The 13,524-nt window shown below is 38.5% G+C and overlaps 1 protein-coding gene across 1 annotated transcript in view; it reads left to right on the forward strand.

Annotated features, from left to right (window-relative positions):
• The first annotated feature begins 918 nt into the window (after window positions 1-918).
• The window catches only part of WNK1 (WNK lysine deficient protein kinase 1), a 58,832-nt gene continuing 46,226 nt past the window's right edge, over window positions 919-13,524 (forward strand). The window contains exons 1-5 of the mRNA XM_011931012.1: window positions 919-1,279; window positions 7,243-7,331; window positions 9,261-9,480; window positions 11,091-11,421; window positions 12,155-12,342. Of these exons, the coding sequence (XP_011786402.1) occupies window positions 1,187-1,279; window positions 7,243-7,331; window positions 9,261-9,480; window positions 11,091-11,421; window positions 12,155-12,342 (921 nt within the window). The 5' untranslated portion in view covers window positions 919-1,186. The remainder of the gene's footprint in view (window positions 1,280-7,242; window positions 7,332-9,260; window positions 9,481-11,090; window positions 11,422-12,154; window positions 12,343-13,524) is intronic.

The following is a 13,524-nucleotide window of genomic DNA, read 5'->3' on the forward strand; positions in this document are numbered from 1 at the left end:
TGCACTTTTGCAGCGCACATTGCTGCATTTCTGAGCAATAGCTGACATCCTAGACTCCTTAGTAGTAATAAATTGTGTTGAGCCAGAGATTAGTGGTAGTTGCTTTGAGATAGCCTGTTAGAATTGGTAGCATTTCTAACCTTTAGATACATTACTTCCAAACAGCTTCCAAGCCATTATCTTATGCTCCCATTGGTAATTGAAGCCTTAGCCTCCACTGTCTTCATCATGATTCAAGCCTACAAAATTACAAGGGAGAGAGGACTTTAATCTGTTACCCATTATAACAAAGCAATGAGCAATGTTGTTCCTACAATCCTTGTTAATGCCCTGAAGAAAAACTTTCCCTTAATCACTAAAATTAAAGTAGTTTTTGTTTGGGTCTATGAGATCTTCCTAGCAAGTGGAATGTCTTAATTTTGAGACTTCTATAGGAGGGAGAAGAAGCAAAAAATTCATACCACTTGTGTACATAAATACTGTTGATTGTTTTTAAATGTACTGTGAAAGAGTAGTACAGCAGTCTGCCTTAATATCACTGCCTTTTAAATCAGGTGAACAGAGGAACTATTATCTCCACTTTAAAAACAAATTTAAGGGATATGGTCCAGGTCATGCAAACATAGTATACGGTGGATTGAACTGACAACCCAGCCCCAGTATTGTGATTCCCTGTCCAGTGTTCATTTGGCTACATATTCTGAGTTTATACTTTGTTCATTGAAAATCCCCTTTTTCTTTTAAAGTACGCTTTCAAAATGATTGGGGAAAGGGAGTGTTTTCGGTAAATGGGTTTCTAGTGTACATACAGTTAAGCATCTAAGAAAGGTTTTGATAGGTCAAGGAGACAGAACCTGTGGACAAAGTAGGTGGAGCATTGAGCAAGTAAAAATCTCATTTTGCTTGTCCAGGAATCTTTTACTGTTGGCAGAGAAGCAGGAGGAATATTAACAGAATAGTTTTCCTGCTGTTGGGCATGTAGTTTTGTCGATCTAGAATAAATCTGTTGTTGGCTGAGTAGAGCAAATTCATATCTGAGAGTTGGGGAAGCATGGCTAATGTTAAACAAGAAACTGTGTTTCAGTCTGACTTTGATGTCTGCCTTCCTTATGCTGTGGGCTAATGTATATCATAGCCATTTTTTCCCTCATTTTCCTCTGATAAGAAATCTGTTTTGCCTTTTCTGATGGATATTTTTACAAAGAAAGACTTTTGCTCAGTATTTGTTATCATACATTCTCATTGCTGCTGCTGCCCTCAGAAGGATTGTATAAATGAGGTAGGTAAGAATTTCCAGTATATATATCAGTCTATATTGTAGCCTTTTTGCTGATATTGGTAGAAAGTTTCCATTAAAATATTGAAATTATTAACTTGAGAATGCTTTAAAAATATTTAGAGTTCTATAATTTAGTGAATTTACACTGTATTCTGTGTGAGGAGGAGGTAGGCTTTTGTTAATTCTGAATAGTTAGAGAGAAGTTTAACCTTTATTAAGAGTTCCTGTTAATGTTACCCTACCACAGTCAAAGCATAAGCTTTTAAGAAGCAAGTGCTGGCAGTTTTTAGGATCTGAAAGACTGAGTCAGAGAATCCCGTATTATGACCCACTTTTGTTTTTCTAGCAGATTAGTTGGCAAAACATAGTCTATAGAATTCAAATGAGAAGTCAGTCCATAAAATGTGTACATGTTTTTGTGGGTTTTTTAGTTCAAATAACGCAACATAAAATTTGATAAACATTTCTCTTATATCAGACTCTTATTGTGCTGTCATAGAGTTACAGTTGTTCATTTTTTGTACCCCATTTAAAATTGTGCCGAAGTGGCCTTTGTGTTTTGTAGTGAGTGTACAGTAGATGTTCAAGAAATACTTAGATTTAATGGAGAAAAATAAGCTACTGTCCCATGTCAAAAAAATGTATGACACTACTGCCTAAAGATAACTCTTGTGAATTAGAAAAATAAGAGAAAAATACCTGTGGAGCAGTGAGTTGTTGGCTCTGGAGGAGTGGACTGAGAGGGCTGTATGTCCCTAACAAACTCTAGTTCTGTTCTGTGTAAGATAGTAGCCCAACTTATCTAGCTTAGTTCTTTTTTCTTCTTTTATCATGAAAACATCTTGTTATCATTATTTTGTTCTGTCTGGTGCTTGAAATCGTGTTTTAGAATAATCTAGTTCACCTTTCAAAAATTATCAGTTACAAAAATTACATTGAGTTCTCATGTCTTAAGAACAAGAAGCCTGTAAGTATATTTTAAAAACTGTAATTTTGTATTTATTTTAAACAGCTTTCTATTACATGTCCCAGATGACTTTTCTGTGGGTCACTTTTACTATCAGTGAGGTTTCATAATCATTGCATGTACACTTTTACTTTTAATAATACAATACCTGTATATGCTTGCTTCTTAAATGATTCAGAATACCTCTGCTAGGTAGTTTAATAATCCTGGCTTATTGATGGTTGCTGACTGGTAAAATTCCTTGTTATATTTTTCAGTATTTAAGTGGGTAGCATTAAGCAGTCTTACTCTTTTAATACCAGCTACTGGACTGGTAAGGTGTGTCTCAGTTTTATTGGCTCCCTTGGCACCTACAGTATATTTTTTAAGGCAGTAGTAGTATCTGAATATGTGGTATAGCATTGGTATGAAATTTTCTATACAAAACTCTTGACTATAGGTTGAAAAAGCAGCAGAACCTACTAAACGTTAAGTTGTATTATATACAGTTACTGGTTTTGCTGTATCTTAATACCTGTTTTGCTCAATAAGTATTCCTATTTGTAAAGTCGTGAATTCATATATGTTTGCAGGGATAGGATTAGCAAGAGGATTATTATTAAGGATAATCAAGGATGAAAGCAGGTTCAAGAGAAGATTTTCCTTCCTTTATTATCTTTGGTGATTGCCTTTTTACTCAGGTAGCCTTGGGTCAGCGAACTTAATACTTCAAAGAGCTTTGAACCCAGATACGACATTTGAATTCAGTTGTTGTAAATTTAGATAGACAAGTTGGACAGGTATTATCATTATTGGCTAGAGAGGAAATCTGAAGCTCAGAACTACTTCTGTTTGTCCAGTTCACACTGAATTCAAGTCTTTTATTGTTAAATGTTTTTGTCCTTTCAATGTGCCTATGCTAGATTAAAACAGAAGAATCAGTATACATTTGCTTTGTTAAATTAATACATAGTTTTATTGCCAGTAGGCTACATACATTCCCCTGAAATGTATGTGCTGATGGAAGAAGGAACCTGTTTTTTGAGACAGGGTCTAACTGGGTCACCCAGGATAGAGGGCAGTGGCACGATCATGGCTCACTGCAGCCTTTACCTCCCGGGCTAGAATCATCCTCTGGCCCAGCCTCCTGAGTAAGTGGACTGCAGGCACATGTGCTGCCACATCCAACTACTACAGGCACATGTGCCGCCACACCCCACTAGTTTTTGTCTCCTTGGAGAGACAGGGTCTTGCTTTGTGCCCATGCTGGGCTCAAACGATCCTCTTGCCTCGGCCTCCCAAAGTGCTGGGACTATAGGTTTGAGCCACCACACCTGGCCCTAGACTTTTAAAATGCTATCAAAATAATCAGAAGAGCCAATTGTGTTAGCTCACGCCAGTAATCCCAGCAGTTTGAGAGGCCAAAGTGGAAGGATCGTTTGAGCCCAGTTCGAGATTAGCCTGGGCAACATAGCAAGACTTTGTTTCTCCAAAAGACAAAAAATTAGCTGGGCATGGTGGTGCACGCCTGTAGTCCCAGCTACTTGGGAGGCTGAGGCAGGAGGAGTTTGAGGCTGCAGTGAGCCACAATCCCACCACTGCACTCCAGCCTGGGCAACAGAGCAAGAACTTATTTTCTTTCTTTCTTTTTTTTTTTTTTGAGACAGAAGCTTGCTTGGTCACCCAGGCTGGAGTGCAACGGCCCTGTCTGGGCTCACTGCAACCTCTGCCTCCTGGGTTCAAGTGATTCTCCTGCCTCAGCCTCTCAAGTAGCTGGGATTACACACACCCGCCATCATGCCCAGCTAATTTTTGTAGAGATGGGGTTTCACCATGTTGGCCAGGCTGGTCTCAGTGATCCGCCTGCCTTGGCCTCCCAAAGTGCTGGGATTATAGGTGTGAGCCACCACGCCTGGCCAAGAACTTATCTTTGCAAAAAAAAGTTTATGCAGTTTTTATGTGTTTATTGTAGAAAACTAAAACCAAATGTAAACCAAAATACAGTTGTTCCTCCTTGTCTGGGGAATTGGTTCCAGGACTCCACACTCCTGTGGATACCAAAATTTGAACATGCTCAAGTTCCAGAAATATAAAATGACCCATAATATTTACATGTAAAAATCATTTACAATATCTAATACACTGTGAGTGTTATATAAGCAGTTGTTATACTGTATTGTTTAGATAATAATGATAGGGAAAAGCCTGTACGTGTTCAGTACATAAGATGGTTTTCTCTTTTAAATTTTCAATTTACAGTTGGTTGAATCCACAGACGTGGAAACCATGAATAAGAAGGGCCAACTGTACTCAGTTTGTACTACCAGAGAATTTTTAGTGCATAGTATTCATTTTTTTCTTGCATTTCCTATTTTCGTAAGTCTTAAGTTTGAAATACCCGCTTGCTCAATTAAAGCAGCCTTTGCTTCAGCAGCATTATTTTGTTTTCACTAGAATCATACGAACATATAAACAAGCTGGGAAAAAACTTAGATGGAGTTGGAAAAATAAGATGAGGAAAATACAGATAGTGATCTTTGCAGTCATTCTCATAAATGAAGCTTTTAAATACATGAATTTAACTTTAAGGTCAGCCCTACTGACCTTTAAAGTTTTCCTTGCTGTGAAAAGTTAGCCCTGGGAGTAGAATTCTCCAGTTTGGGTCTTCGGAATAATATAATGAGTAATTGAGTATTATCCAGCTTTGGATATAACTCTTGTACTTAAAAGACTTTAGCCGGGCGCGGTGGCTCACGCCTGTAATCCCAGCACTTTGGGAGGCCGAGATGGGCGGATCACTAGGTCAGGAGATCGAGACCATCCTGGCTATCCCGGTGAAACCCCGTCTCTACTAAAAAAATACAAAAAACGAGCTGGGCGAGGTGGCGGGTGCCTGTAGTCCCAGCTACTGGGGAGGCTGAGGCAGGAGAATGGCGTGAACCCGGGAGGTGGAGCTTGCAGTGAGCTGAGATCTGGCCACTGCACTGCAGCCTGGGCGACAGAGCCAGACTCTGTCTCAAAAAAAAAAAGACTTTAGAGCTAATCATTTTATGTATTTCATTTATTTCATTTAGATCTATGAGAGATTACATGCGTTTCTGTGATTAGTTACTAATTTTGTTTTACCATATCTGTCATTGAAACTATAGATAATTAGAATTATGTATATTTAATAACTTTTCTGACCGCCCCACCCCAACTCCATTCCCTTTGTTTTATGTGTCTATTGACTTGCAGTGCCACTTGAACAGCATGTCAGTGCTTCAGCTCTCAATCTGTGTGGTGACTTAGTTGAGGTCGGAATAGATGAGATATTTTTCTCTTTTACCCCACCTCTTAGACAGTAGCATTTTGTTCTTACATCTTACATATGTTTTCCACACATTGCTGTTTTGGTTTTGGTTTCGTTTTTAAAGATGGAGTCTTGCTCTGTGACCAGGCTGGAGTGCAGTGGCTCGACCTCGGCTCACTGCAACCTCTGCCTCCCGGGTTCAAGAGATTCTCCTGCCTCAGCCTCCTGAGTAGCTGGGACTACAGGCATGCACTACCACGCCCATCTAATTTTTGTATTTTTAGTAGAGACGAGGTTTCACCGTGTTGGCCAGGCTGGTCTCAATCTCTTGACCTCGTGATCCGCCCACCTCAGCCTCCCCAAAGTGCTGGGTTGACAGGTGTGAGCCACGGCGCCCAACCTGAAAATTTATTTTTAAAGAATTTATTGGCTGGGTATGGTGGCTCACGCCTGTCATCCTGGCACTTTGGGAGGCCGAGGAGGGCAGATCACCTGAGGTCAGGTGTTCGAGACCAGCCTGGCCAACATGGAGAAACCCCCATCCCGTCTCTACTAAAAATAAAAAAATTAGCTGGGTGTGGTAGTGTATACCTGTACTCCCAGCTACTCAAGAGGCTGAGGCAGGAGAATCGTGTGAACCCAGGAGGCGGAGGTTGTAGTGAGCCCAGATCGCACCACTGCACTCCATACTGGCAACAGAGCAAGACTCCATCTCTGGGAAAAAATTTTTTTACAAAAGAAAGAATTTATTTATTCTTTTTTTTTTTTTTCCGAGATGGAGTCTCGCTCTGTCGCCCAGCCTGGAGTGCAGTGGCCGGATCTCAGCTCACTGCAAGCTCCGCCTCCCGGGTTTATGCCATTCTCCTGCCTCAGCCTCCTGAGTAGCTGGGACTACAGGCGCCCGCCACCACGCCCGGCTAGTTTTTTGTATTTTTTAGTAGAGACGGGGTTTCACCATGTTAGCCAGGATGGTCTCGATCTCCCGACCTCGTGATCCACCCGTCTCGGCCTCCCAAAGTGCCAGGATTACAGGCTTGAGCCACCGTGCCCGGCCTATTTATTCTTTTTAAAGATTCTAAACTATTACTGTGATGACCACTATGTAGTATCACATGTAATAGTGGTAATGAGTTTTCTTCTGAGATTAATTGCAGAGCTTGTCTTTCACGTGGGTCCAATATTTTACTTTTCATTGTGTTTTATTTGTGCAGGACAATTTGCCCTTCAGTTATCATACCAAAACAATATAAATTGAGTTTGTTAAAGATTACTATGATAATATAATGCCTGCCAAACTAAGTATATGAATTCATGCCCACACATGGGTTTGGTGTTCCAAATAGTTAAATCCTGTATTGATTGATGTGTTTAGGGAACAAGGTTGAACAAAAGATCTTCTAATCGATTAGAACATTTAGCTTTCTTTTTTAGTCAATAACTTCCTTTACTTGAAACACAGCAGAAGATATTATTAACATCTGCCTAAATTTTTTCATTGCCACATATGGAAGTAAGTGACCCCGCTGTCACTGTTCCATGTTTTCTTGGGAAGAGCTAAATTGCCACTACCCAACTGTGACACTGCGTGGACCAACTCCTGCAGGCAAATCAGAAAAAAAGCCAGGCTAGTAAGAAAGGAACCTAGAAGAACCTTAATTGGAAATTTAAAAAACAAAGTTCAAAGACCCTTTTTTTTATTAATGTATTTCTGTTTATGCTTTTCAGGGGGTGAAGCCAGCCAGTTTTGACAAAGTAGCAATTCCTGAAGTGAAGGAAATTATTGAAGGATGCATACGACAAAACAAAGATGAAAGGTAAGTTGCCTCTTTTGACCTGAGTGATACTTGAACAAAACCTAAAAAGTAATGTGCTTTGAGTACAACACTCATTCTTCGGTGTATTTAATATTTGTGATTGGTTTCTCTATTTGTGCCTGTAACATTTTTAAAGATAGGGTTCTGTTCATTATGGTTATACAGATGTGATATACTGGAACACTGTAAAAATATGGTTTGATAGAGTTTCAGTAAACCAGAACGACCATAAACATAGCTACATTCCATGAGAACTACTTACTTAAAACATCAGCATGATTTATAAAACTCAAAAAAGAGTTTAGTATCTAACACAGGAAATCTTTCCTTAGTCGTTTACCATTGAATTCTAAATGGTGAAATAAAACCTTGGCTCTTTAAAGTCAACTCAACTATTATAGGTCTGATTTGCTGTCCTTATGCCAGAATTGAAGAAGAGCAAAACACAAAAATTCCTTGAGTAAAAAGAGAAGACTTCACCCAGGGGTTAGAAAGAGATGTGGCTTAGTCATTTGTACTAACAGAGGACTTTTCTTAGAGGAGTAGCAAGTATCTGATCTGCCATATAGCTGATTCATCACCCGTTAGGCATGGTGAAGGCCCAGTGTCTGTTTCTGGAAAACAGTCTATCTTTGCCACCCGTTTCCATCCTCCAAAAAAGAAAAAGGAGACCAGCTAGTACAGATATAAATTGCAAATTGAGCATAATCCACCACCTGAAGAATGAGAGCAATCAGATATATCAACCAAACTAAAGAATTCCATCTTTTCACCTCTCCAGTCTCGTTCTTTTTATAACATCATTATTTAGGAGAGCTTAACTTCATGGCTTAAGGCTTTATTAAGTAAAAATTTAGTTTGAGTTTTCATTTGTATATATGCTGGGTCATTAAATCTCTTCAAGAACTTTTTTGTTTTTACTATAAACAAAGGAATGTTTGTTTCAACTCTTTTTTTTTTGTGACATAGTCTTGTTCTGTCGCCTAGGCTGGAGTACAGTGTCACAGTCTCAGCTCACTGCAACCTCTGCCTCCCGGGTTCAAGCAATTCTCCTGTCTCAGCCTCCTAATTAGCTGGAACTATAGGCGCACATCACCACCCCCGGCTAACTTTTGTATTTTTAGTAGAGACGGGGTTTCACCGTATTGGTCAGGCAGGTCACAGACTCCTGACCTGAGGTGAACCACCCACCTTGGCCTCTCAAAGTACTGGGATTGCAGGTGTGAGTCACTGCGCCCAGCCTGTTTCAACTCTTGATGGAGCAGCTTATTAGATTATTGGCATATTGAAATCATTTTATCTTAAGACTGTTTCGCAATCAGACTTCTGCTTGCCCAGTACACAAATTATTGAACAAGGATTAAGAGAACTTATTGGTGTAAATAAAGCTTACTGTGGTAGAAGGTACCAAACTAGAAACAAAAATGTTTATTTTCTAGTTTTTATTTCATTATTTACAGCTTTTATAACTGTGAGCAAGATTCTCAACCTTTCTGCGCCTCCATTTCCTAATAATCAGGAGATGATATTGAATTGGGTGTTGGTCAACCAGATCATAAATATGAAGATTTGTGTTACTTATAAAATGCTGTATAAATGATCATGTGATATTTTGAAGCTTTAATAGAGCCAATTGTGTTAGCTCACCATTACTAGTATACTATTACTAAAGAGATCATTGGATTTAAAAATTTTCACTATCAGTTCTTATTCATGAATGAGATTGTTATGATGTTTTATAACTTGAGAGTAAACCTCTGTAGTTACCATTCAAATGCAGCAATGTTAAAATGAGTTATAAACTTTCCCATGTATTTTTTCCCATTTTTTTCTTCTGTGAATAACAATAATTGGCCACATTTGAAAATTATTTTTTCAAACTAATGGTGTTTTATTTTTGTTCCTTTTCTTTTCCCCTCTGTTTGGAAGATATTCCATCAAAGACCTTTTGAATCATGCCTTCTTCCAAGAGGAAACAGGAGTACGGGTAGAATTAGCAGAAGAAGACGATGGAGAAAAAATAGCCATAAAATTATGGCTACGTATTGAAGATATTAAGAAATTAAAGGGAAAATACAAAGACAATGAAGCTATTGAGTTTTCTTTTGATTTAGAGAGAGATGTCCCAGAAGACGTTGCTCAAGAAATGGTAAATTGACTTTAGCCATTTAAAAATTGATTTAGACTTATATACATTGATACTATTATTAAGTAAAAAAGCAGTTGATGAAGTGCTGTGTGTGACATACCCCACTGACAGAAAATTGCGATGACCCTAAAAGTTATCTTTGATTAGTGGGATTTTCCAGTGTGTGTTTTTTGTTTTTTGTTTTTAACTCCCTTCTTTGTATTGCTTTTATAATGGGTGTTAGATTTTATAGTCCTTTTTAAAAGTAAATTTTTTTTTTTAAGGGAGAGAGAGACAGGGTCTTGCTCTGTCACCAGGCTGGAGTACAGTGGCCTGATAATCACAGCTTACTGCAGCCTTAGACTCCTGAACTCAAGCAATCCTTCTGCCTCAGCCTCCCGGGAAGCTGGGACCATAGGGACGTGCCACTACGCCCGACTAATTTTTGTATTTTTAGTATAGACAGGGTTTCGCCATGTTGGCCAGGCTTGTCTCGAACTCCTGATCTCAAGTGATCCTCCCACCTCAGCCCTCCAAAGTACTGGGAGTACAGGTGTGAGCCATTTCGCCTGGCCAAAAGTTATTTTTGAGAAAATATGTAGATAGATAGATAGATAGATAGATAGATAGATAGATAGATAGATACACACACACACACACAGGGATAGATGGATGAGATAGATAGGTAGAACTAGTAGAGTGCATTCCAAAGTCATTTTGAAAAGTCTGTAAGATTGAGTGACTCCCAGTTTATATAAGCATCATTCATTTAGAATGACAACTTATGTTTCTACATATTGGTTCATTAGCCTTTGATCAGTTATCTGGATGAACCCTATAAACAGACATAGGACCATGAATTGTTTTTACTTTGAAGAGAGTTTTCCTGATCAAATATTAGTAGGAAGCCTTTGATGTATTATTATTTGAAGTATGTCTAAAAGATCACCCTTCCATAAGGAAACCCTTCCCCAAATTTACGCTTGCCATAGTGCCCAAAATAGCTAATTATTATGGAAAGATAACTCAGAATATCTCTACTCGGATTTATAAGAACCATTCAAAAGTGGTAGTTGCCTCTGGGAAGAGATCAGGTATGAGTTACTTGTGTTTAACTGTTAGTTGTTTGTATTATCTGAGCTTTTTTGCTTTTTTGGAGGGGAGGAGCAGTGTTAAATCTTCATATTCGTACCACAATTCATACCACAGTTGTTTTATCAGATTGAGTGGTTGCCTTATAAAAGAAAGTAAGATCAGCACAGGTTAATGTTAATGGTTACGTGTGAGGCGAAATACAGTGACTAGAACAGAGTACCTTACTTGGTTTAGGAACTGAGGTTTTAGTTGCCCCATTGTTTTGTTGTTTGTTATAAGGAGTGAAGGTATACCTGCCCTTCGGGTTTCTGCAAAATGGTGGTACCCACTCCTCAAGTATCTACAAAGATGGTAGGGAAACGCATAATGCAGACCAGGAATTTTACAGTTCGGTTAAGGCCAGTCCTGAGAGAATTCTTTGTTCCTCCTCTTCTCGACTTTTTTACAATGCCTTTTTTTGGGCGGTTGGGGGGCAAATGGGCGGGTGTTGTTTTCTTTCAGTATACTACTGCTTAATATACCCTTTTATTCTGTAGGTAGAGTCTGGGTATGTCTGTGAAGGTGATCACAAGACCATGGCTAAAGCTATCAAAGACAGAGTATCATTAATTAAGAGAAAACGAGAGCAGCGGCAGTTGGTACGGGAGGAGCAAGAAAAAAAAAAGCAGGAAGAGAGCAGTCTCAAACAGCAGGTAGAACAATCAAATGCTTCCCAGACAGGAATCAAGCAGCTCCCTTCTGCTAGCACCGGCGTACCTACTGCTTCTACCACTTCAGCTTCAGTTTCTACACAAGTAGAGCCTGAAGAACCCGAGGCAGATCAACATCAACAGCTACAGTACCAGCAACCCAATATATCTGTGTTATGTACGTATCTTGGGAAGTGACAGATAGGCTAATGATTCTCCTAATTGGTTTTTTTAGCTTCTTGTTATTTTGCATTGGCTTCATGATTTTGAATTATGAATCCTACTATTATACAAAATTTGAAATGGTTGTCGTCTAGCTTCTCTTGATTCTTATATCTGTGACTAGGAGAATAGAAGGATGGGGCGGTAAGGAAATGTGATTAGGATACAAAATAGTTTTATAAACTCCAACATCCTGGAGGTTTCAATTTGTAGATTTCTACTTTTCACAATTTATTTAAATAAAATGGAATTAATAATGAAGAATGAACTGGCTTGGCTACTAAAATTGAACCCATCAGTCTGGTTGAGCTCTTTTAGCAAAGCTGAGTGGTGTATAGACTAAAAACTAATGAGAACACTGGTTATTAATTTAATTACCTGTTTAACACTGAGAACCTTCTGGCCTCCGTACTTTGAAAGCTGTGTCAAATTTAAGGCTTATAGTGTTCCATGTTGTTTCCCTTACTCTTCAGGTGGTAAGATTCTGTGATAGCCGTATGGATTCCTTATTTAAATATAGAAATCTAAGGAATATGGTTATAATTCATTTTTTATTTAGTTCAAATCTGTGCAAAGAATAACTAGTAATATAATGGGTCTAAAATATGAGAAAATGTGAACCTCTGTTTTGTGATTTGTCTCTCTCTCTTTTTCCTTTTTTTTTTTTGGGTGATTCATTTTTCCTTCAGCTGATGGGACGGTTGACAGTGGTCAGGGATCCTCTGTCTTCACAGAATCTCGAGTGAGCAGCCAGCAGACAGTTTCATATGGTTCCCAACACGAGCAGGCACATTCTACAGGCACAGTCCCAGGGCATGTACCTTCTGCTGTCCAAGCACAATCTCAGCCCCATGGAGTATATCCACCCTCAAGTGTGGTAAGTAAATGCTTAAGGGAATGTAATACTACAGTGAGAGCCAATGGATAGTCTGCTAAATTAAAATTCTTTGTACAAACCAAGTAGCAGTATGAGTCTGAAGTAGAAAATATAAAATGCTATATCTCTAAAGGCTTATTCTAGAGTATAATTAGAGTAGTCCTGGTAGAGTAGGATATAGACATTAATGTGTGGGCATTAGCTGAACTGCCTACATGAAGCAACTACATACAAGATTTAGACTAGTTTGCATTTTTACTAAAGGTAATGCTCTCTTTAGCACTTGAGTTGAAACTATTCACAGCAATAAAAGCTGGATATACAAATGTTTTGCGGGTGGGGCAAGGAGAGTTTTTCAAAAGCTTGTTAAAATAATTACTAAGTATTTCCTGTAAGATTCCGTATTGTACAAAACACAGGTAAGACCTTCAAACCATTATAGAATGCTGCATGTGAGTACTCTAGATTGAGGGAATCCTTTATTTGAATGACTGTTTAATTTAGCGCTTGTGTTGAGTTAATCATCAGTTGCTGTGTGTGTTCCTGCCTTTTAAAGTCTGTGTTGGACACAAGTTCCTTCCCTAGTATATGTTCTTTTGCTTTTTCCCTTTAGTTGGTAACTGTTTTATTACTGATTTCAGAATCAACTTATGGAAATTATTTCCTGAAACATTTTATGCTTGCACACACAGACACACACACACACACACAAATTATCCTATGTTTTACATTAGGCACTCTTGCTTCTCATACAGAGAATGTTAAAGTAGATCATCAAATACTACTCCACATCAGATACTACTCCATTTCTTTTGTTGACCTCAGAGGAAAATAAAATACGTCATCTGCCTCTGAAAGGTACTAGAAAATAAGTAACTTGTCACTGTATAGCACTTGTTTAGCGAGATCTTTAAGCAGACAGATTTCCCCCTCCTCAGAAAGCTTTTAATCTAAACTTTGTGGAATTCTTGCCCTTCTTTAAATGAAAATCTTTCTCTGTTAAGAAAATACTTCTGCTTTTTCTGATTTTTTTTATCCTACAGCTTGGAATAAAAGATGTTCATTTGTTTCAGAGTCCATTTAAACCTGCTTTGGCTAGGTCTCAAGATGAATGGCCACAGTAACACAAATAAAAAACAACTAATGTACTAATTTTTTTTTTTTAACAATCTACTTTCTCTC

This window comes from Colobus angolensis, unplaced genomic scaffold (assembly GCF_000951035.1).
Source record: "Colobus angolensis palliatus isolate OR3802 unplaced genomic scaffold, Cang.pa_1.0 Scaffold89, whole genome shotgun sequence".
Taxonomy (NCBI): domain Eukaryota; kingdom Metazoa; phylum Chordata; class Mammalia; order Primates; family Cercopithecidae; genus Colobus; species Colobus angolensis.